Source organism: Alosa pseudoharengus, unplaced genomic scaffold, assembly GCF_046254945.1.
Source record: "Alosa pseudoharengus isolate Yale_2024_CS ecotype anadromous, Long Island Sound unplaced genomic scaffold, YU_APseudo_1.1 YU_APseudo_1.1_scf_19, whole genome shotgun sequence".
NCBI classification, from domain to species: domain Eukaryota; kingdom Metazoa; phylum Chordata; class Actinopteri; order Clupeiformes; family Clupeidae; genus Alosa; species Alosa pseudoharengus.
In genome coordinates, this window is record NW_027468657.1 from 15,202,697 (window position 1) to 15,227,105 (window position 24,409).

The following is a 24,409-nucleotide window of genomic DNA, read 5'->3' on the forward strand; positions in this document are numbered from 1 at the left end:
TTATCTAATGAGAATATACCTAGCTTGACTGTGACATGAACTGGCGAACGCACCGAGAGCCTATGGCAGGCATGTGAAATGAGATCGCCTTACCTCTGTTGCTTCTGGCGTTGGTCTCCTGCTCTGAGGAGTGTAGCGTCCCACATCTGGATACGAGTAGTCCTGGGAAGGTTCTGGATCGGGAGGGAAATCGAGAGGCGTTGGTAAAGCTCGCATTTAAAGGGTGCGTTTTGCCTTTCCTCTAGTTGCCAAGCAGCACCGTACAGCAACATGCGTAAGGGGAACGGTATGCACAAAGGAAAAGGTCATAAGTGGGGGGTGCATCTGGGGTGAAGTATGAAGGGGAGTGATGAATTAACTAGAGAAAAACAAAACAAAAACAACATGTCGTTTCCCAAAAGCCCTTGCCGCCCTCACACACTCGCCTTGACCTACTGAGTCTGACGTGCTGCATGGTGAAGGTGATCTTGGCCCACTCCAACATCTCCCCTACCTCGGCTAAACCACACTCTGCCTACTTTATCATGCAGGGGGGAGGCCCATTTATACTCTCGACCTGCTGGAAATGGATCTTCAGCATGGAACAAGTGTATTTATACAGCGGGCTCAGTATAGGGAGCTGGACTCTGTGCCAGCAGCTCTGCGGTCCATCCCCTTGCTCTGGACAATCTGCTTAAAGGGACTTGGCACAGAGCCCCACCGGCGAGCAAGCTGTCAATCACTAACAAACAGCAATCAGATATATCCTGACATGTATTTAAAACCAATTAAAACGGAAGTGTGCATGCTGGACCAATACTAAGCTGAATGCCCTCTCAAGGGGGTTAGGGGCTGTTTAGATCAATATTGTCTGAAGTAAGAAACAACTGAATATGCTAATAGAAGAGGTTTGTTGTGTAAGCTAAGCGTCTCATACTATTTATTTTAAACTGCCTGGCACATTTCTATTCATTGACTCCTTGAAAGTGAAAGTTGTGTGCTTGATTCAAACATGGTGGCTGGCTTGTTTGATGTAGTTAACCTCTGGTACAGAATTGCACCCACCCCCACCCCCTCACAGACTCACACAAAATATGTAAATGATGAGAAAAGTCACACCAATATGACACATGACATCACATCCTCACAAATAAAAAAACACCAAAAAGAAAACAACAACATGAGGAAAACAAACAAACCAAAGGAACTTCAAATGCTAAATGAAACAGAGCAAAAACAAATGGCATTGAAAAATGACGGGGATGAAAAACAACACAAATATCACCAGCTGAACCGAGTGATGCAGAGGCTTCCTTCATGTGCTTTAGAGATGAGGGCTGATGGGAGATGGAGTCATGCTTTGCCATTTTTTTCCCCCCAGGGGCAAATCCTCAGTTCAAACTACTCAAGCACATTCACAGGGGCACAAGGTGGAGCATGGCAATGTCGGAGAGGAGAGTGGGGAGTGGGCTGAGACTGGACGGAGAGAGTAATGGACAGAGCTCAAACACAAGAGAAAGGGGCAGGCAGGTGGCAATGGGAGGGGTGCTTGTGTTGATTTGGGATGGAGAAGAGGGCAGGGGGGGGGGGGTTGGGAGAGTGGAGCTGAATGTTGTTTTTTTCTGATCCACCTTCATAGCCGTGCTCGGAGCAGGAGCCGTTGAGGAGGAAGAGGCCCTCCTGTCGAGTGACGCTGCCGCCGCTGCTGCCGCCGTGGGTGCGCTCCGTGCGGGCGTGGCAGGACACGCTGCGGGGCAGCCGGTGCGAGAGTTCCGGCGGGCCCCAGTCCTGGCTGGCCATGCCGTCCGGCTGAGGGTGGCGGTAGCGCTGGCCGGGGCTCAGGCTCTGGCGCCGCGGCAACGGGCTGCTGCCGCCGCCACTGCTGCCAGACGCCCCGCGCAGGAGCGCCCCGAGCGAGGAGTGGCGCTCGGGGACGTCCGGCAGCAGCTCGGCCAGCAGGCGGCGGAGGATGGTGCTGTCGGGCAGGCTGCCGCGGCGCTTCTCCGCCTGGATGTGGTCGTAGATGTCCTTCAGGGCCGAGTCCAGCGCCTCGTACACCGAGCTCTTGGACCGCGGCAGGCGGCCGTGTCGGAGGGCGGCGGACGACGAGGCCTTCTTACGGCGGAATGGCACGGGGCTGACCAGGAAGGCCAGCTTGTCTAGTCCCGAGTCGGCCTCCTCCACCCGCAGCTGCTGCTGCTGCTGCTGGTGCTGCTGGTGCTGCTGGTGCCGGTGGTCCTGCTTGGCCCGTTCGTGCTTCAGCATGGTGGTGAAGCGCGTGTAGGACGCTGGGCAGTTGCCTTTGCAGGTGCTGACCAACTGTCGGTGGTGCTGGAAGTACTGGTGGTGGTGGTGGTGGTGGTGGGGACGGAGGTGGTGGTGGTGTGGCTGGTGGTGGTGATGGAGGTGGTTGTGCCCGGGCGCGTACAAGCTCTCTGACGACGTGAAGGAGCAGTGGTCAAAGTCGCTCTCGCTGCAGAGCGACGAGCCCTCGATCTGGATGAAGTCGCTCAGGTCGGACACCACGGCGTCCTGCTCGCTGTCCGAGTAGTCGTGCTGGTGGTGGGACGGCGGAGGCACGGGCAGACGCAGGTGGTCAGCCGTGATGTGGATGTGCACGGGCGTCGGAAGCGACAGCGGCAGCGCGGGCGGTGGCGGCTGAGGAGGGTGGGCGTTGACCCGTGGGCACTGGGGCCGACCCTCCGGCGGGTTCCTGGCTGGCGGCTCCTCGTCCAAGAAGGAGTCGGTGGAGAAGCTGCGCTTGGGGCTGGTGCTCGGACGCGAGGGTGGACGCGACCGGCCGCCCTCGGCCCCCAGGTTGGGCATCGACTTGGACTTCTGGATCATCATCTCGAACTGGGAGATGCGGTTTGGCACCATGTTCTGGGGAACCTCGTTGTTGCCACCGCCCCGTGCGTCGGGCGAGCGGTCTTTGCGCTGCTCGCGCTCGTAGTCGTGGATGCGCGCCTTGACCGAGCAGATGACTTCGGACTTGATCATGTCGCGCCGGTTGATGTGGTGCATCCGCCGGTAGAGCTTGAGGAAGCCCGGAGTGTCGTGCGCTGACCGGTGCCGGACGCGCTCCCGGTGCCTGTCCGGACCCTCGCAGGATCCGTTCATCTCCTGGCTGGCGGCGTGCCGGAGCGAGCCAGTGCTCTCTGACCGCACCTGGTTCTCCTCAGCGCCCCTGCCCACATCCTCCGTCAGCAGGTCGTCGCAGCTCCTGGACTTGAGCTTGGGCGACGTCCCCTCCTCTGAGCCGCCGCCGACGCCACCGCTCCAGGAATCCGACTCGAGCTGGTCCGAGCGCCAGCCGTTCTCGAGATGAGAAGAGCTTCCCGAGACCGACAAGGGGACGACAGAGGCCCCGTCGTCGCTTCGGTCCACATTCTGACACGGGGGGATGGAGTCATGCAAGTTATCTGGGTCGTGACTTAAGCCATTGAAAGCGGTTGAATACATAGTGCTAAAGTCCCCACCTTAAAGGCATCCAACAAGAGCAGCATGGTAAGAAGAGAGACACACACGAACAAGACATTAACAGGTGCGCAGGGGTAGACTTGGCCAGTGGCATCAAGAGATCAAGAGAATATTCTACCCAGGAGCAGAACTGGAGAGAGACTATGACTACGCGAGAGGCAAGCTCCCTTTGAAGCAGCAAAGACCACTATTGAAAGGCCACAGGCTAGACTCACCACGACTCCATCATAAACACTAAATTATTCATCCCAAGAGCTAATGCTTGTAGGGGTGGAGAGACCCCTTTTTTAACAGAGATTTCCCTTTCTTTGTGTTAAAATGCAAAACACTGCTACATGACTGTGCTTTCCTTTTGTTCTGTAAATGCACCCCCCCCCCCCCAGCTCGCCCTCTCTCTCCAGTGAGCCGTGTTGTTGTTGTTGTTGTTGTTGTTGTGGTGTGGGTTAGTTGTTGTTTGTTTGCTTCTGAAGAGCAGAATGTAGGTCACGCCGCTGCTTACCTTTGGATCTGGCGGGGGAGGAGGAGGTGGAGCTGCTCAGGGGCTTCTTCTGGGTGTAGCCGGCGCGGGGCGGCTCAGTGCTCTGGGCGTAGGCGCTCCGTGGTGGGTTGGCGATCGGGGCGTAGCCAGCACGGGGGGGTTCGGCGGTTTGGGCGAAGCCGGCGCGGGGCGTCTCGGCGATGAGGAGGGAGCCTGGGTGGCTAACGCTCTGGGGCACACTCTGGCTGCTGTGCGGCCGCGGCTGGCTGGACGTCGGCTCCGACTTCCGCCTCTTACGGTTGTCACTGGCAGAACTACGATTACAGGGCATGATAAGAATAAGGTATTATGAGTACATTTACTACAGTAACACATGACAGTAATGTTTATTGTAAATATTCATGCAACACTGTTTAACTACATGACAATATGGCATCTTGTGAGACTATGGTTTAATAATTCTGTGACGGGGAGATTGTCTCTTGTGTTGTTTGTCATAATCAGACACAGTAACACATGGACCAACTGAATAAATTGGAACAAAGCCTGAGGGTATTTCTGTTAAATCTGAAACACAATGTAAGAGATCATAATGTCACCTCACAAGGTCTACAACCTGCAGTCATATGTACTGTACACTACAAAAAGGACTAGGACTCATTATAGTAGCAATTTTGCACCTCCATTAAAAACTTGCAGTAACATTATATGCTTGTATTCATTTGTAACTCTCACAATGGATTTATAAAATAACTTCAACTGTGGCCACAGCTGGCTTGAAACTGCACCTGCACCAGAGAGGTGAAATGTACAACACACACACACACACACACACACACACACACACACACACACAAACACACACACACTCTGGGAACATTGCGACATATATCATTGGTCATGACAGGGCCAAACTGCTAGGAGGCTCTGACAGGAATGTGGAGTCCAAATGTCCTCAAACCACCACATGCACATGCACCGCGCGCACACACACACACACACACACCCACAAACCAATATATACACACAAACCAGTATATTTATAGGGCAAATGCAAGTGCAATATAATTTACAAACACAATCTAAATGTTAATCTAAATGTTCTCACAACGTTAGTATATAAGAGAGAAAGCGCAGACTTGGCTTACCTTGATGGTCGTTCCAGACTCTGCTCTGTTGGGGCTGGATACAGGGGAGCCTGAAAGAAAATCACCGACAAAACAACAGTGACTTCCTCTCTCTAACAGTTCACTTCATGTCTGCCTCACTGGAGTAAAACGCAGCCTCTTAATTGGCAGCCGAGGCTGCTTGTGAAAGCACTGGAGCTCCTCTGAAGACACTGCCTGCTGGATTCTCCCAGTGGTGTCAACAACATCTCAACCCTTGCTTTGTCTGGCGGTCTCAACATGTCTGCCTATTCTTATAGGATGAAAGAAAAAAAAAACAATAAGAACCTCTGAGAATCCTCCCTCCCGTGCGCGTGCCTCCACTTACCAGCGTTGCGATGTCGTACAGGGCGGGGAACTCCTTGTACGCATGGCTGGAGTAGACAATCATTTCCCCCCTTTCTCGTCGAGGCCCTAGGGCAGGATCAGCAGCTACTGAACAGGCCCCCTGCTCTCGCTCCCTCTCTCCCTCGCCCCCCTCTCTCCTCTCCTTTCCTTTTACCCCTCTCTCTCTCTTCTCTTCTCTCCACTCCTCTCCTTTCACCCCTCTCTCTCTCTCTCCCCCCTCTCCCTCTCTCTCTCCCTCTCCACAGGCAGTGGACCCCTCGGTCACTGTGTGTGTCTTTTTTAAACCACCGTGTTATAAGTAGGCCCCACCATGTGTGGCAGCCGGAATGCGGCGGCGGCGGCTGTGACACATTTGTGGGAAGGCAACATAAATATGGGTTCCTAAGTGGCAGTTGGCCCCTCAAGCCGGCTCTTAATTGGGCCGCAAAGCCCCCGCGCCACCACGTTAAGGAGCGCCCTCTATGGGTCCTGTGGCAGACGTCCAACCATAACTGTGATTGTAGACACCCCTCGACACACACTGTGTTTCTCTCACACAGTCAAATTGTTGTTTTTACCTTTGCTCTGAACTGTAGGGCATCATTTTGACCATGCTGTGGGTTTCTACTGCGGAAAAAATTTTCAAATTGAATGCAACATTCTAGCGGCATTTCCGCTAATGCAAGCCAGTCCCAATCAATCCAAAAGGAAATGCATTTGCAAATGGATATGTTCTACACATTCATTACAGTGCAAGGTTTCTGATTATTTCCCCCATGGGGAAATGCACTGTTGGTGACAACAATAAAGGACACGACTTTCAATATGTTGGAAATGCGAGCTGGCTATTTTTGCATGGACAGAAAAAAAAAAAAACTTGTGATGTGTGTAATGTGATCCAGAAACCCCACGCAGGAGAGCAGCACACTTCAACAGAATGTCAACAGGTCCCCTGACTTGCTACAGCCACTCTGGAGAAACACTCAGACAGAAACACTGGCGTGAATTGGAACAGACTGAGGCACTTCCTCATTCTACATTAGAGGATAGCCAATGCAAGTTGTAATCAATTAAGGAATTTGATATTTACATTCTCAAACATGCACCTTACTTGGCAATGGACCTTGATGAGCAAATGAGGAGAGGAAGTTTCATTAGAGAAGATGTGGTGTAGCTTCTTAATGCTCCACACACTTGCAGCTTCTTTTATTACTTTAAAATGTCTGTGGTGCTCGTTCTGTCTCTCTTTCTTTGGGATTGTCTTTGTCAAATGCGCGCGCACACACACATTCTCTCTCTCTCTCACGCACGCACGCACGCACACACGCACACACACACACAAACACACACACACTGTTTACCTCTGCCTTGGCTCGATGTACACTCTCTGGGTTATAATCGAGGCGTTTTTTGGGAGGCTTTGGCCAGAACAGATGGGCAGGAGGACAGAGAGGAGACGGGATGAGATGGCATGAAGTCAATGCAGGGGAAGAAAACAAGGACAGTTACACACAACCCAGGACCGCTCAGTACACTTAGAGAGGTGCTACACACACACACACACACACACACACACACACACACACACATAAACACACACCACATGACCAAGTGGAAACCAAAAACATGCTAATCTAGTGTGACTACTTCCACACACAAGGTCACAGCACATACAGTATCACACAAGCAAATTAGCTCAAAGTGGTAAAATGTGTGTATTTTAATACGTATCTGTGCAAGTCTTACAATGGAGATAAATAGAATCATGTGTTTCTCTTTTAGTTGTCCAGTTACCAGTCCTATGTTTAGGTGCAATGTCCTAGTCCGAATAATGAAGACAAACACTTGCAGAGGACAGAAGGGTCAAACTCAAAGGGCCTGTTGAGAGGGTTTGCAGGAAAAACGAGTAACGAGTGCATTTGGTCATCTAATTCATCTTCACCTTTTTGTTTAAAAGACGGGATTACTGCGCAGCTGAATCCAAGTGTTAGCCACACATGCAACTTGGCGATCGCGTGACCCTTTCAGCCACCCTTTCAAAAGGTCTGTCGCTAAAAGTCCCATAATGAACACACGCCACTTTCTAGCAAACACACACATACACACTATTCTAGTGCTCCTGTGCGCTCAACACACACACACACACAGTGGCAATCATGCACACTATTCTAGTGCTCCTGTGCTCTCAACACACACACACAGTGGCAATCATGCACACTATTCTAGTGCTCCTGTGCGCTCAACACACACACACAGCTGTGGCAATCATACACACTATTCTAGTGCTCCTGTGATCAACACACACTTTAGCGTCACACAGCTTTAAAGTACAACACAGTTGACTAACATGGCAGAGGGAGGGAGCAGGCTTTCTCCATTTCAGCTGACATGATCATTTGTTTTTGTGTACTACCACACCATGGTAGTGTGCATGGTCAACTGTGCCAAATATTGAGTGCTCCTTTTCGACTGCCATTTTAGGTCTCACCACACACCAGCAATATCAACCACAACAATCAGTTTTGACATGGTAATGGTGATCTACAGTCTACATGTTCAAAAGCAAAAACTCACTCCACACAAAGTACTGATCTATGTCATTTTTCTTCATATCAAACAGTTACTGGAGGCACTAACGCCTGTATTACAGTATTGGCCATCGTGCAAGAACAAGACACATTTGGGTTCTGTACATAAAACACACACACAGCTAGAATAGAGAATAGTGGTCAAATAATGCTTCAAGGGCCTACAATTTCTGTCTCTTCATAGGCTTTAACCCTGTCCCTCAAATGAAAGAAATTCATGTGTCAGAAAACATAATGAGAGTGAACCTAGATCAGTACTTGTTCAGAGAACATATGACATAGAGAGGAACCTAGATCAGTACTTGTTCAGAGAACATATGACACAGATGAACCTAGATCTCGACTTAAGACAAAACAGTTCTCAGGTGCCTTCTGCTAACTGCACTGAGTTACAAATTCTGAATCTGCCTGTAAATTATTCTATCTTGTGTCTTTTATTTTGTCTTTTTAATCATTCTTTATTTTTTAAACGATTTTACCTTGTGCGTTTTTTATGTTTTCTTTTTTATTATGATCTTTACCTTTTAAACTATTCTTTGACTATTGCCTTTCTATGCTTTTATCAGCTATGCATGTTTGTTTTTGTTTATGTAAAGCACATTGAATGGCCTCTGACTTGACTAGATCAGTACTTATTCAAAGTGCAATATCCAGCTGCATGCATTCTCAACACAACAAAGCAGCCATCTAAGTGCTGCCTGTCTCTGCAGATATACCACAAGCCTGAGAAGTGCACACACACACATACACACACACACACAGTCAGCTAGCCTGCAGGCCACTTACCGGCCGTCCAAACTCCAGCTCAGAAAAGAACTTATACCAGGGCTCATTCTCTAAGTCTAACTCATCTAGGTCTATGTGACCCGTCTGAAGAGAGGGAGGGAGAGAGGGACGAGAAGGAGAGAGAGGAGAAGGAGAAAAAATGACAGAAGTGAGCAGTATGTACTCACACACTCACACACACACACACATGCTCACACTTAGAGACACACGGTAAGTTTTGTGATAAAACAAGACAGCAGAGAAATGAGATGAAGGATGAGGGACTGATTAATTATGCAGGTCCACGGAGTCTGCTGATTAATTACTGTACAACTTCAGAACCCGTCTCTTTAGAGACATCCATCTTTTTTTTTTTAATGAATTATGCAGTTTTTCCAATGCGGATTCTTTTTCATAGACCACTGAGGCTTGACATTCTGTTGCACAAACACAATCAATCCACCAGGGGGCAGTGTGGCACTGAGGATTTGTTGCCTTTGTGCACAAAAAAACACAACAGAAACATTGACAGAAGAACACGCCCTCCCTCTGGCGTGTGCGCTACACCCCCTTGATGCCTGTGCAACTTAGTACATTTGTACAGATTCAGAATTCCACTGATCATGTGATGAGAGGAATTTCAAGCAGTCAAAGTCTGTGGCTGGGAGCAATACTACAGCAACTATGCAATAAGTAATGAAGCTATGCATCATCTTAGGAGGCGGAAGCCCTCTGAAGGCTGACTTTGAGTTACTCCACTTCTGGGAACTTGTGTACCAAAGAGGTGTGCGGGAACACTCCTCTACAGAGTGACAGAGGCAGGAACAAAACAAAACAGCCTGATTACTTTGGGGTGTGATTCTAATGCCAGATTGATTAATTGATCAAATCCCAAATGTAATGCATGCTTGGTCAGCCTGTGGGAAATTAACTCTTGACAGGGAGTTTGATATGCTCACCAGTGTTTTGTGATTGCATTTCTAACAACATACTGTAATTAAAAACTCTGCATGTTGAAGTAAATCTATAATACGTTTGCGTCTTACATACCCCACTTGCGTCAGTTTACGTGAACATCATTATACAGCAATTACAAAAAGCTAAGCCATGTGCACGATAGCCTCTATATCACGGCCTCCTCAGAGACCAACAAAAACAGCAACCTCTGCACTGATGCATTGTGGGCCTGAGCCTGCGGGTCAATAGGGGCACCAGGGGCAGGCAGTGCGGCTGCAGTGGCTATCTCATCAGTATCGACATTACCACCCCCGCCCCCCCCATCTCCTTACTCAAGGCTAAGAATCCATCTTGTGTCTTGCAGCTCAGGCCTGCTATTGAGAAGGAGCCCTGGGCCTAAGGAAAGGAGGCTTCTGTGTGCACTCAGGAGTACAAGGAACAAAACAAGAAAACAAGAGAAAAGCCTGCCCAGGATCCGTGACTCATTTCAGCCACTTCACCTGACGAGGGCTGCGGCTGCTCAGCAGAGTGCGCCGGCTGCTGCTCGCGTCCTAAAAAAAGACGGCCGCCATTCTCTACTGAGGTGACCGCACGGCTGAGAGAGAGAGAGAGAGAGAGAGAGAGAGAGAGAGAGAGAGAGAGAGAGAGAGAAAGAGAGAGAAAAGAAGCCAGGGATTGTCATGCAGTGAGCCCACTTACTGCTCTCTCCTGCTCCAAGATGGAGGATTTGCCCGGCTCGTACTCGAAGATGCTCCTGGGCTCGGCGCGGTACTTGCGAGTATCTACTTTTCGGTCAGGAGGTCCCCAGTCATTCCTGAGAAGAAAGAGATAGAGAAAGAGACAGAGAGAGAGAGAGAAAGAGAGAGAGAAAGACAGGGAGAGAGAGAGAAAGAAGAAAACAACAGTCACAACTGAAAGAGTAGGACACCATTATCTTTACACAGGAAGTTACCCAGGTAGGCAGTCTGGGAACACAATTAATGTACACAATACTCATGGATAGTCAGGGATAACCAAAGGCTCAACTCGCCAGATATGACAGAATCTATGAAATATCATACTCTCCTGAGCTCTGGGCTTCACCTAATGCTGCAACATGATCTTCACTATGTCTATGTGTGGGCTTAAGGTTAAGGTTGGGGTTGGGGTCAGGGGTCGGCATGGAAAGTCCTGCTCACATGTCTGGCGTGCTGAGGTCTTGCTCGCGCTCCTTCTCGCGCTCACGGGTCCGAGGGTGAGTGTGAGAGTGAGGCTGAGAGGGAGCTGGCGAGGCGTGGGGCACCGGGGAGGGCGTGCTGCTCTTCTGGAAGGTGTACGTGCCGTTGTCTGACGCGCTCTTCGGGAGGGGTCTGTACGTGTGGGTCTGGGGTGCTGGGTGGGCCTGGATGGAGTTGGTAGTGCCACGCTTCTCTGAGGACAGAAGATAGATAGATAGATAGATAGATAGATAGATAGATAGATAGATACTTTATTGATCCCCAAGGGGAAATTCCAGAAGGTGCATATCAGTACATGAAGATGAACTGGAGAGGATATTTGGCCTATGTGACACATATATACACAAAAATGAGCAAAACAAATATGAAAAATGACAATGACATGAAACTTACCACTGCTACTAATTGGATAAACATTCTGTGTGTTTACATAATCATCTGTAACATGAAAGAAAAAAACAATGTTCAAAACCTGAATGATAGAAAGAATATGCTGAAAGCTTAATTGAAAGAAACAGTTCAAAACCTTTTTGACAGAAAGAATATGCTTAAAGTCTAGCTGACAGAAGGAATATGTTCAAAACTCCATTGACAGAAAGAATATGCTCAAAACCTAATTGACAGGATTTAAGCCAAGACTTCAGCCAAACTGGCCTTCTCTGCTGCGTTGAGTTAGGGGAGTAAATCTACTAATTGCCTGGCACCTAATGCTTGATAAAGTGACGGCTAAGAGGCTTATGGAATGAGATAATTAAAGGATGATAACGAGGCAGACAGAAGGCCGAGGTCGTGTGTCATTCTGGTCCATTTGGTCTGATCCCTGACCTCTTCTAATCCACGGGGTCAGCCTGCACTGGCAGTTATCGTTGTTGGGGCTGCACAGTCAGTTTCCAGTAACGATGCCACCCGCCCGCCCCCCCGCCCCCCCCCAACGTAATCCGTCAACTGCTGAGCAAAGCCTTTTTATTGTCGCTCGTTTCTGTCGATGCTGGGCAAGTCCTTGCAGTGCAGACGCATGCGTTGTTCTGCAGTGGCAAATTCTGACCACATGGTATGGTGAATAGTACAGTGGCTAAGCTTTTCGTTTGGGATATTTACTGTCAGTTATCAGTCACTGAGGAGGCCTGTTTGTGATTGCCATTATCCACTTATCCACACACTAAGCTTCTGTTAGCCCCTCTTGTTAATCACCATAGCCATCCATCATTTCTATTTGCTTATTGTTTGTTTAAGATCTGCCAGAAAAAAAAAAAAAACATGGAACTCGTATGTGATAGATGATGGCAGAATAGATGTTTTGGTAGGTTTATGTCTAAACACGCCCCCACCCCTCCCCTCAAACACTGTTTTTAATGTGGTGGTCAGAGTCTTACCTGTTCTGGGTACAACGTGAATCTGCTTGAACATGGTCTTGTACCAGTCCTTCGGCCTGTCCACACTCTGGAGGGAGAGAGGGGAGGCAAACACAAGGTGGAAAGACAAACAAAAAAGTTGTAATAGCCACCACATTGTAGTCGTGCTTATCAAAGCTCACTGTGTACACATCCTGAAGCCCATCAAAGATACAGGCCCTCCACTGCTGTTATGAAGACACACTGCACTATCAGGCTGCAGTTGGCCGTGGTAGCTTGTCAATATCACTGAACTTAGCAGCCCCCATATTCTCCCAGAGGCTAAATAAAACCCTCTCTGGGAAAAAGCTATTTGCAACCAGGACTCTGGGGGTTGGCTCGATCCAGATGGTCAAAGATTGATTCGAGATTAATGCCATAGTTACCAATTACAGACGCAGCCGTGGGCTATGGATGTCCACCTCCCAGTGGACAGCCATTCATTGACTATGCAGGACTTTATGGTCTCTTGCTTTTGGTTTGTCAAGAGTTTTAGTGAGATAAAAAGAAATGGTGTTTACTTGGATGGAAACTGTCCAATTCAAAACACTATAAAAAGACATTTTATGAATGCAATGCAGTGCTTTACCAGATGTTACAGATGTTTCCTTCAGAGCGTGATACATCTCCCTAATCTCAGTCTCATCTGGCTGTAGTAGCATCATTACATTTCGCTATACAGTCAAACAAACACAAAGCATTCAAAACAACACAGAACAAGTCTTTCTATAGGATGCTCTCATTCAAACATTCACGACGACTGACCGTTCGAATGGCGATAGGTATGCCGGACTCATCCACGGGGCCAATCCCAGTGTAGTGTTGAGGCTTTAGCGAGGGTGTTTTCCTGGCCTCCTCCTCTCTCTCCTGGACAGAAGCTGGAGCTGGAGCTGGCGATGTTGCAGGAGCTGCGGGGGCTGTGCTGGCCTGGACAGGACCACTGCTGGGATCTGTGGAGGCAGAGGAGCAGGGAGGGAGGGAGGGGGGTTGAGCGCTGCGATCAGGTTGGATAACTGGAGGTTGCGGCTGTGCTGTTTAGACTAGTCCACGCTCCCATGTTTGATTGCTGGAGAGCGTAGATGGCGTCCGTGTATCCTCTCTGTCATAGATGATACAGGGATTATGGCAGCAGCTTGAGAGAGAGAGAGAGAGAGAGAGAGAGAGACAGAGAGAGAGAGAGAGAGAGATCCCGCTCAGGTCTGAACCGCTCCCAGGCGAAGCGTTGAATGGGGAGAAAATAGGAGAGATGTTGTGAGCGAGCAAAATCTCGCAATCCGTTCCCCCCGGCCCGCAAAAAAAAAAATGGCTGTGGCTCTGATCCTCAGACAATAGAAAGCCTCATAAACACACACACACACACACACACACACACACACACACACACACACACACACACACACACACAAACACAAACATAAACTCTACGCACACACACAGACACACTAATCCGACTACTGCAGGCCCCCTCCCCTCCACTCTGCCCCCCCCCACCCCCCACCCCCTCCCCTGCCAAAAACACTCCGTCACTCAGATTTACACTTAATCCCGTCACTTGCTGCATGGGATTAGACCGATCACTCGTTGCAGGGTGGGGGGCACCACCAAGCCAGCGTCAATGAGGCATCTGCAGCCACCCCGCCGGCATTACTGCCATCTGTGCCCGGGCAGAGATCTGCAGTGCCCCCTGTGCCGGTTAGCACCACGTCCGCGCCCTGGCACGACATCTGATAACTTGTGCGTGCGGTAGGTCAGAGATATCTCAATGTTCACAACTGCTGCCACCCAGCGCTAGCGACGCCCGACACCATCGTGGCATTTCTCAGAAAAGGTGAGAAAAAAAACAGAAACGCTTGAGCGGCATGTTTGGAATTTCTCCGATGATTTTTCCAGAATAGGTGCCTAAAAAGCAAAACACTGAGGAATGTGTGCTGTTTGTTTCTAAACTGCCAGTCGCTGGCGAAGGCTAAATACCATCTGGCTTTTGTGGGCATTCCTGAGATTAGTGGGAGAGGGAGCTGATACTGACCGGTGCTCCGGTGGGACGCCGACAGGAGCGACAGGCTGAAGGCTGGCGGCGGCGGGTACGCAGACGGAGAGAAAGGCCTCTGGAGGTGGAGGCTGTGGCTGCTTCCTGGCACACCGAGGCTCCCGTTCACCGCCATCTGGCCCTGAGCCAGGAAGGAAAGGTGGGGAGAGGGGAAAGGCAGAGAAAGAGACAAGTGTGTGTGTGTGTGTGTGTGTGAGAGAGAGAAGTGTGTGTGTGTGTGTGTGTGTGTGTGTGAGAGAGAGAGAGAAGTGTGTGTGTGTGTGTGTGTGTGTGCGTGTGTGTGTGTGCGTGTGTGTGTGTGTGTGTGTGTGTGTGTGTGTGTGAGAGAGAGAGAAGTGTGTGTGTGTGTGTGTGTGTGTGTGTGTGTGTGTGTGTGTGTGTGTGAGAGAGAAGTGTGTGTGTGTGTGTGTGTGTGTGAGAGAGAGAGAAGTGTGTGTGTGTGTGTGTGTGCGTGTGTGTGTGTGTGTGTATGTGTGTGTGACAGAGAGAAAGAGAGAGGGAGAGAAAGATAGGGAGGGAGAAAGAGAGAGAGAGAGAAAGAAAAAGAAGGCTCAAACACAAGGAATAATTATATCCATTAAACATTCCCTGTGGTGGCAGTTAGAACTGTGCAACGTATTTATCAAATCAGCGTTGCTGTGGCGGAGGTGAGGCTCGTAACAACTACACTAGAGCACAGCACCCTGTGATCCTTTTACCGCCCAGTGCCTGTCAGCATCAGCGTAATCACCCAGTGACAACTAGCACCCCGACTCTAGAGGCTTACCCAGTGACAACTAGCACCCCGACTCTAGAGGCTTACCCAGTGACAACTAGCACCCCGACTCTAGAGGCTTACCCAGTGACAACTAGCACCCCGACTCTAGTGGCTTTCCCAGTGACAACTAGCACCCCGACTCTAGAGGCTTACCCAGTGACAACTAGCACCCCGACTCTAGAGGCTTACCCAGTGACAACTAGCACCCCGACTCTAGAGGCTTACCCAGTGACAACTAGCACCCCGACTCTAGAGGCTTACCCAATGACAACTAGCACCCCGACTCTAGAGGCTTACCCAGTGACAACTAGCACCCCGACTCTAGAGGCTTACCCAGTGACAACTAGCACCCCGACTCTAGAGGCTTACCCAGTGACAACTAGCACCCCGACTCTAGAGGCTTACCCAGTGACAACTAGCACCCCGACTCTAGAGGCTTACCCAGTGACAACTAGCACCCCGACTCTAGTGGCTTTCCCAGTGACAACTAGAACCCCGACTCTAGAGGCTTACCCAGTGACAACTAGCACCCCGACTCTAGAGGCTTACCCAATGACAACTAGCACCCCGACTCTAGAGGCTTACCCAGTGACAACTAGCACCCCGACTACCCAGTGATGTTAGTGGGGAGAGAGAGAAGATTAGGGGTCGGCTGTGTTGTGACTGGACACACATACATACTGTCATGGCTAACATAGGTTTAGTCAGAATTAATGAATGATTATAGGACAGTGTTGCTGCTGCTCTTTTTGTTAACTTGTTAACTTAATTTAGTCCAATGAAGACGAGAGAAGCATGGAAATGTGATTGAGGAAAACAAACACTAGTAGGACGGACAAGAAGGATTGAGAGGAGCAGGATTAAGTTGTTAGTTGTTTGCTCTGCAGTAATGATGTTAGCCCCCCCCCACACACTAAATTTGGCACCAATGATTACCAGCACATTATGGGTTTGAGGAGAAGCAGGATCTGTAAGGCAAAGGTGATTAGTAGTTGCCCTGAGTTTCCCCTGAGGGGGCAGGAAGGCAACTGAAACAGAAAAAGAGGCTGTTTAGGATGGAGACACCTAGGAGTGTGTCAAAGGAAGCACTTGTCAATCATGGAGTAGGGGAGGAGGCTCAGTGCCCAAAGGCTTAACGTGTCATGTGTGACGGATATATCAAAAGGAATGGGAGAAGACAAAGAGAGAGAGATAGAGAGAGAGCAAAGACACCAGGACGGAAAGCAACTGGAACAGTGAGTGAGTGAGTGAGTGGTGGTAGAAAGAGTAAAAATGGCAATAAAAGAAGGAAAGAAGAAGAAGGAACATTGAAAAGAGATGAGAGATGACTTCTGAAATGAGGCAGACTTGAACTCAAAACCACAAGACAGGACAGGAGGTGAGAGACCCAAGGGCCAGTGCGTGAGCGCTGCAGAAGTGGAAGGAGAAGAGCCTGGTGTATATTTACATTAGCGGAGCTAGCGTAGGTTAGCGCGGTGTCGTCGGTGAGGGCCGAGCTCTGGCTGAGCGTCGGGGACGGGGTGCGCGAGCGCGAGCCCCGTCCGGCCTCCGAGCCCTGGCAGGCCCGCAGCTCCTCCAGCAGCGCGGCCGACGCGTCGCTCTGCAGGCTGCGCGCCGAGTACTGGCTGAGGGCCGACGCCGCGCCGCCACCACGGGCCGCCCGCGGGTCACCCGGGGGGGCCGCGAGAGGAAGGCTCAGCGGGGGCGGAGGAGGGGGGAACGGGCCGTCGAGCTCCACCACCTGCTCGGACGGGGGGCGGAGGAGGAGGAGGGGGAGGTTGGGGGGCGGCGGGACGCCCCACGGGGGCTGCGGAGCTCCTGCGGCGACGGCGACGGCAGAGGAGGGCGCCGGCCAGCGGGTGGACGAAGCCTCGGGCTAAACGGAGAGAAGAGGAGAGAGGAGAAGAGGAGAAGAGAGGAGAAAAGCAGCAAAGAGGGAAACGTGATGGCTGAGCCACGAGCATCAGGAAAGCCTGAGAGATCACACAGGCTAGAGAGATGTGACTACCACATGAGAGATGATCAGTGATGATCAGTGAAAGCAAATTGTGAACTTAAGCAAATGAATACAATGAAACACATGACTGGCAAGGCATGGCAAGGCCTGTTAAGGTTAGGTCTGTGAAAAGAAATGAGGGTTCAAAATGTTGTAATGGAACAAAAAAAACATCACATTTGATAAGTCCATCATTTCCTTGCTGGTGCTGCATAAAAGACTGAGAGTGTGATGGATTAACATGAAAACACAACGGGAGAGAGGCATTTTGGTATGAAAGCTCTGAGAGGATTATGTATGTATGTGGCCTATTTTCTTTGCATAAACCTTTCTGAAATCTGAGCTAAATCTAACATTTCTGCAAACCTCTTTCATGAGAGTGTGAAGATGTACTCTGACACTCCCATTTAATTGTTTATATCTCTGGGAGAATCTTCAGAGATTTGTGTTTCATCTCCACTTACTTTTGAAACATTTTCCCAGAGGGGGAAGAAGTTCAGGGGATTTGAAATTATTAGGACTGAAACTGTCTCACAATGCACTTCATACATCAGCAACTTTTTACCATGAGTTGCAAAAATCCACTCAGCTTCACTTTTTGAGAGCTACTGAACAAGCATTAGTCTTTTATGAGTTAGTTTGCTCTACAATGGCACAGCACGAGACAAGTATATGGCTCTAATATGGCACGGCATACTGTCTGTATGAGTAAGTAAAACAAGTAATGGTGGGTACTTGTTAGTCTCAAAACAGTTTGAAACACTCGAGTACCGCGTGTGCCCGGGTAGTGGGCAGCGGTGGACGGGACGATGCCCACGGGACCACAGGCTCCGGGCGCCGCGGCTGGGACGATGGGCTGGGCTTGACTCGGATGGAGAGGCAAGACACATGCCGTCCAGGCTGCGGGTCGTCGGGCCTCCAGCTGGTCAGCTGCTGGTCAGCGACAACAGGCACACTCTGTGTGGCTGGTCGCTCTGCGGCTGGGGAGACGCTCCCTCCTCCTCCCACCTGAACGTTAACGGACAGTGCTCTGGCATCAGCCGCTGGGCTTGGTGTAGTAGTGCGGCCTCTGACCAGAGGCCCACGAGAGCTGCTCTCGGAGAAAGTGTAGGAGTAGTGTGTGAAGGGTGAGCACGTGGGGGAGGCCACTGGGCCTTTATGACCTGACTGAGTGGACTGAGGGAGATGAGATGGACGCCCGCCGAGAGCCGACGGCAACTGAAAGCTGTCTCTCTGTAGGGGTGGAACCTTCAGATAATGAGCAAAACAACCAACACAAAAGAGATGCAAACAAAAAGGCAACAAAACTTTAACAAAATAAGAGGTCAACAAAGAAATGAAATGTCAACAAATATCTGAATGCAGGTCAATACAACCGTTATATCCAGCAATTATTAAAGGCATAGGTGAAGCATTGCAAGCTTTGTCCCTTTTCAGTAAATTCATATCCTAAGCAGATGGCCCTGAAATATGTGACATGGTGCATTAGCCTTCAAATGCCCTTACATAGTCATTCTCAGAATTCCTAAAGCAGGCATGTTTAGGTTGGCAGCCAAAGGACTAAGCTGAGCAGATCTGTCCAAGCATAAATAAAGCACATATCCCCTTGGGGGGGTCTCCATAGCCTTCCCCTGCAGTTTCTCTTGAAATACCACCAGTGATTTAAGAAACACTCTCTTCCTGGTTCAACTGAGGAGATGTTTGTGACTGTGTTTGTGACTGATGTTTGAGACCAAACCAAATATTTTAAGCCAGTAAATAAGTTCATAAATAAATAATGCAAGAACAAAATAATACCCATTTTATTTACACACACACGCACATTTATGCTTGCACATCTGTAAACACAGATGGAAGCTGACTTTCATTTTCTCTTGGTCCTGGCCACCTGCTATCCAGGCATTCAACTGCAGGAACACACTGCCTAATACACATACCTCAACTAATCTGCATATCTGATGAAATTCTTTAAATTCCGACAATAACAATCTTATTGTTCAGATTCCGTGTGGAATTTCCTTCTCGCGTTTACTTCCCATGCTGGGAACAAATGCAAAATGCACACGACAATGCGTGACCTCACACACACTTCCACAAGTATTTCCTTGTACCATTCCTCCAAAAAAAAAAAGGTTGTCCCGAACAAACAAGTGGTTTCTATAAACAAGTGGCTGCAGTGCACCTACCGGCGTGGGGGACTTCTTCTCCTGCAGGTTGGGCCTGACTCTGCGGTAGCCCTTGGCTGCCAGAGAGGAAGTGGCGGCGTCTCCATTCCTGAGGGGCTCGCCGGTGCCGTACGACCTCCAGACATCTACCCATCACCGCCACAACAAACACACACACACACACACACACACACACACACACACACACACACACACACACACACACACACACACACACACAGAGCACATTAGCACAAGCCCACAACACAGCTCCTTCCTTTCCGTGATGCTGTTGTTGACAGGGATTTTCAATCGTCTTACTGCAGGGTAAAACATTCTGTACAACTTCATTCTGGACTCCAGGGATAAAAGCTATTTGAAAATTCTCTTTTTAAACTATTTCACCCAGTTGTACCTTTTCTGTGCTTTTTATCAGTGTGTATCATGTTGAATAATGAAGGAGAGAAGGTGCACTGTGACTTTTCACCTACCTGACTCGGCTGAATGAGACTCGGTACCTGACAAACAGAGCAAAATAAATGAGAGTTAGAATTCCATTTAACATGAAGTCAAATGTTCCTATTGGAGCCATTTACAGTTTAATGTTACACTTCATGATGGTTGTTTTTAAATTAGTGATTTGATAGCTGTGACATTACTCTAAATGCTTGCATAAAATAAATATGACATATTCACTGGCTGCATTACAATTCCACTGCCCCAGGGTTAAGATATGATAGAAAAGGAAGGACAGCAAATGAACCGCAGATGCAGTCGCAGTACCTTTTTTTCAGCTTTCAGAAATGACTTTGGCTTTAGCTTTCAGCTACTGATTTAGAATTTCCAAAGAAATTATGACTTTAAACAAGGAAAAGAAACCTGAAGGGACAGTGCAGTTTTTACGCCTGTTTAACCAGGAGCACTGAACAACAGAACAACCTCCAGCCCACCCCTCCAATACTACACAAAGTTGCCCAGAACAATACCACAAACAGCTATGGGTGTTTATTCACCAAGTTTATAAACAATAGCACAAACAGCTATGGGTGTTTATTCACCAAGTTTATAAACAATAGCACAAACAGCTATGGGTGTTTATTCACCAAGTTTATAAACAATAGCACAAACAGCTAGGGTGTTTAGTCACCAAGTTTATAAACAATAGCACAAACAGCTATGGGTGTTTATTCACCAAGTTTATAAACAATAGCACAAACAGCTAGGGTGTTTAGTCACCAAGTTTATAAACAATAGCACAAACAGCTAGGGTGTTTAGTCACCAAGTTTATAAAGTGGCAGTTCCATCCAGCAGGGCCTTGCCGCCCCGCGGAATAATCAAACAATGGAGACTATGTTTGTGTGAGGTCATAGTCCGTAAAGGCTCTCAAACAAAGAAGGTCACCCAGAGAGGAAGCCAGGCTGAGATGTAGGGAGGGGGGTAATGAGACTTAAGTACACAATTGTTGCCATGGTGCTGCACAACTATGGCAACAATCCAGCTACTGTGAGCTGCCTTTTCCCTTTTAAGTGCAGGAGTGGGGAAGCCCAGCCCAGCCCAGCCCAGCCCAGTCCTGCTATAATATGATTCCCCTGAAGCTTAGGGACAGAGCAAGGAACAACAGGGATGAAATGAAGGGAAGTGGAAAAAAGGTGTCCCCGGAAAAAGAGAGATAGAGAGAGAGAGAGAAAGAGAGAAAGAGGGGGGGAGAGAGAGAGAGAGAGAGGGAGAGAGAGACGGTTTTGGAGGGTTTTTTGAGAAAGCAAGATGCATGATGGAAAGGAAAAATAAAAGAAAGGAAGAATAACACTGAGTTTATTGAGGGAGGAGAGTTTCCATCCATGGACAGAGGAAGAAAGTGGTTAGCTCACCCGGTTTCCCACACCCAGAAGCAAAATGTACTTACACACGGAGTTAAAACAACGAGCATTTCTCTAGGCCAGAACTGAGGCATCATCAGCTTTTAAATGTGCCCATAGATCTACCCCCCGTAGGAGGAGGTGGAGGAGGAGGAGGAGGAGGAAGAGGGGGTGCTGGTGCAGCATTAGTACCTGAGACCCCACACAGGTTTGGCGAGCTCTGGATTCTCTTCATGGGGGTTAGACTGAGCGAGAGGCTTGTGCTTTTGCGCATCACGTATCCTCCACTGTCTGGGAGATGCAGGGCAGTGCAGCAGGCAGCATGGCAGGCATATTGACCCACAGAGGGAGGGAGGGAGAGAGGAAGGGAGAGGGAGGGAGGGAGGGAGGGAGAGAGGGAGGGAGGGAGGGAGGGAGGGAGAGAGGGATTTGGTGTTTTAAAGCACATGCATGAAACCACAGCCCAGCGCAGCCACACCACTGTGCTACATTCATTAAACAAATGAAGCAAATAAAACAGGTGATGAACATCATGCGGCCTGGGGTGCCTATTAATATATTTGAGCAAACAACACAGGTGCGTTATTCAAATCACCAGGCATGCAAAGCGGCTGATTTGGAGGGGACATGGTGCAGTGGGGGTTAACTGAATAAGGCTCCGTTTCAGCGTCAAAGGGAAGTCAAATTCATTTCACAGGTGTCATTCCCAGCATGCCTTTTTTACATGAGATAACACACTTAGGCACGGATGAGGCTCTCAGGCCCTGAGTGAGCGAGACGAGAGGAGAGCCAGAGACGGTGGAAATGAAGGCACACAGTCAGGCGTGAGTTGGGATTGCGGATGTTCAACAGGGCTGCTGCCAGGATGTCATCCGCACAGCTGTCTGCAGGGCGTGGTGTTGACAATGCCAGGCTGAGTACTGATGAGACATCCTCTCCCCTCTCCCCCGTGAGTCAGGCTGAAACTACCCCCCCCTCCCCCAAACACACACTCCAGAGGGAGCTGGCATTTGAAATGCTGTGGCTATTGTGGGCTTTTCAAATTCTGATGGGTGTGCTTCTATGTGTGTGTGTGTCTGTGTGTGTGTGTGTGTGTGTGTGTGTGTGTGTGTGTGTGTGTGTGTGTGTGTGTATGTGTCTAAGTGTGTCTGTGTGTGTGTGTGTGTGTGTGTGTGTGTGTGTATGTGTCTAAGTGTGTCTGTGTGTGTGTGTGTGTGTGTGTGTGTGTGTGTGTGTGTGTGTGTGTGTCTGTGTGTGTGTGTGTGTGTGTGTGTGTGTGTGTGTGTGTCTGTGTGTGTGTGTGTGTGTGTGTGTGTGTGTGTGTGTGTGTGTGTGTGCGTCTGTACTTGTGTGTCATGCATTTGAGGGCCAAGGGGTTGAATTGAGGAGGAGGAGGCGAGAGGGAGTCAATGTTCTTGCGGGAAACAGGCGCAGCATGTCGCTTTCCCGAAACACATGAGCTGAATGCACAAACACATGCAAACTCTATCCAAAACAAAGACGCCGCTGAGGATCCTGGGTAATGTGCCAAGAGGAAGGCTCCACTGTCAATGTGTGGAGCAGCATCCTGTCTGAAGTAGCATAACAGAGACCCACACACCCACTGCATGTGATTCAAACTTAAATGTAACAAAATAAGCACACACCTGTATTCATGTTGAAGATCTCTCCTTCCAGATGTATCTTGAACTCTCACACTATCCTGTATGAAAAAAGAGAAGCTCTGTTAGGTTCACACCCGGTCCGTGAGTAGGGAATCAGCGTAACTATAGCTAACATGCTAGCAATCAGGACAGAACCCAACAGTACCAATACAGTAAACAACACACAACAATTTCTCATGAACAACAATTTAAACCTGTCCAAAACGCTATCAGCTCATCAAAACTGTCATGTTGATAAACAAAACGTCCAGAAGCAGATGTTAAATGTCATTGGCTCACAATGTACAAACAGAGCAGGAAGAGGAAACAGGACTTCCTGACAGTATTCCCAAGCAAATGGCACTGGATCTGTCCCTGTGCTTCCAGTGGCTCTCGATGCCTCTCCCTGAGCAATGCGAGGCGCCAGACGAGAGAGCGGAGAGGGCGAGGGATCTGTCGTCCAGTGGTGTCACTTCTAAACCTCCGCCTGAGGACATGAGCAGGGCTGTGTAAGAGGATATCAGGCCGGTGTTTCGGTGCAGGAACACGCCGTGATGTATCAGGATACAGTCCACTGCTACACCCCCACACACCCAACTCAACTCATCCAACACCCAACACCCAAACCACCCTACAGGCACATACACACACACACACACACACACACACACACATGCATAGAGGGCCGCAACTCACATAGCCTACTACCCCATTTGGTGTTTGTGGGGCTCTTTCCTTGGCCATTCCCCACCACTTGTGTCTGACTGACACACACACACACACACAAAAACACAAAACACACTTCACAGCTCCTTGGAGATGAACATATCAGCGCAGGGGCTGCCCTGTCATCATCATTTGCTCTGTTGCTCTGAGGATGCCCGAATCCTATCTGAGTCACAAAGAGCCAAAAAAAGATGTGTCTTTTGACGCTCAAGAGTGCCGGTCATGCTCAGTGAGACTGAGCAGTGGTGATCCACTCGGATAGTGATATTGACCTGACTACATGCACAGAAGACACAGTGTCCCATATGAACACACATTGTTCAGTACATGCATGGTAGATATGTGACACCGCTTGAGGCTGCATTCTATTGGATACATATCAGGCTTTTAGAGTATGGGCGTGGGTCTGCGTGTGTGTGTGTGTGTGTGTGTGTGCACGTGTCGTTCTTGGCATGCACATACAAGATCACGTTAAAAAAAAAAAAAAAAACTGCTGCCATGCTCTTCCCATGTGTTCCCATGGGACGCAGCCACCCGGACACGGAGCTAGGGGCTTCCCACTAGAGCTTCTGCCCTAATAATACACCATCAACATTAGTCTGACGTTATACTGACCTCTCCTTTCTTAGGGATGTTTGTATACGCTTCAGGCATAGGCTTATGACATCATGGCTTACCATTTATGAACTTCAGCTGGGGCCAATGTGAGTATTCTGAGATGGACTATTATATACATGGAGTAAACCTATTGATATCACACTTGAGTAGTGATATCACAGTATGCAAACACTCACGCCCACCACCACCACCACCACCACCACCACACACACAGTGGCGTACACACTTGCATCCATGCCTGAAATAACACCC

At 49.2% G+C, this 24,409-nt stretch overlaps 1 protein-coding gene across 1 annotated transcript in view; it reads right to left on the minus strand.

The window, feature by feature from the left end:
- Positions 1 to 24,409, minus strand: part of sorbs2b (sorbin and SH3 domain containing 2b) — a 49,591-nt gene that overhangs the window by 10,817 nt on the left and 14,365 nt on the right. The window contains exons 3-21 of the mRNA XM_076292686.1: positions 22,817 to 22,872; positions 21,363 to 21,461; positions 19,805 to 19,831; positions 19,335 to 19,459; positions 17,910 to 18,396; positions 17,352 to 17,368; positions 16,600 to 17,028; positions 14,375 to 14,516; positions 13,114 to 13,298; positions 12,331 to 12,397; positions 11,351 to 11,395; positions 10,919 to 11,150; positions 10,440 to 10,554; positions 8,805 to 8,888; positions 6,792 to 6,848; positions 5,086 to 5,135; positions 3,959 to 4,251; positions 1,611 to 3,458; positions 94 to 173 (exon numbers count right to left, since the gene is read on the minus strand). Of these exons, the coding sequence (XP_076148801.1) occupies positions 94 to 173; positions 1,611 to 3,458; positions 3,959 to 4,251; positions 5,086 to 5,135; positions 6,792 to 6,848; positions 8,805 to 8,888; positions 10,440 to 10,554; positions 10,919 to 11,150; positions 11,351 to 11,395; positions 12,331 to 12,397; positions 13,114 to 13,298; positions 14,375 to 14,516; positions 16,600 to 17,028; positions 17,352 to 17,368; positions 17,910 to 18,396; positions 19,335 to 19,459; positions 19,805 to 19,831; positions 21,363 to 21,461; positions 22,817 to 22,826 (4,392 nt within the window). The 5' untranslated portion in view covers positions 22,827 to 22,872. The remainder of the gene's footprint in view (positions 1 to 93; positions 174 to 1,610; positions 3,459 to 3,958; positions 4,252 to 5,085; positions 5,136 to 6,791; positions 6,849 to 8,804; positions 8,889 to 10,439; positions 10,555 to 10,918; positions 11,151 to 11,350; positions 11,396 to 12,330; positions 12,398 to 13,113; positions 13,299 to 14,374; positions 14,517 to 16,599; positions 17,029 to 17,351; positions 17,369 to 17,909; positions 18,397 to 19,334; positions 19,460 to 19,804; positions 19,832 to 21,362; positions 21,462 to 22,816; positions 22,873 to 24,409) is intronic.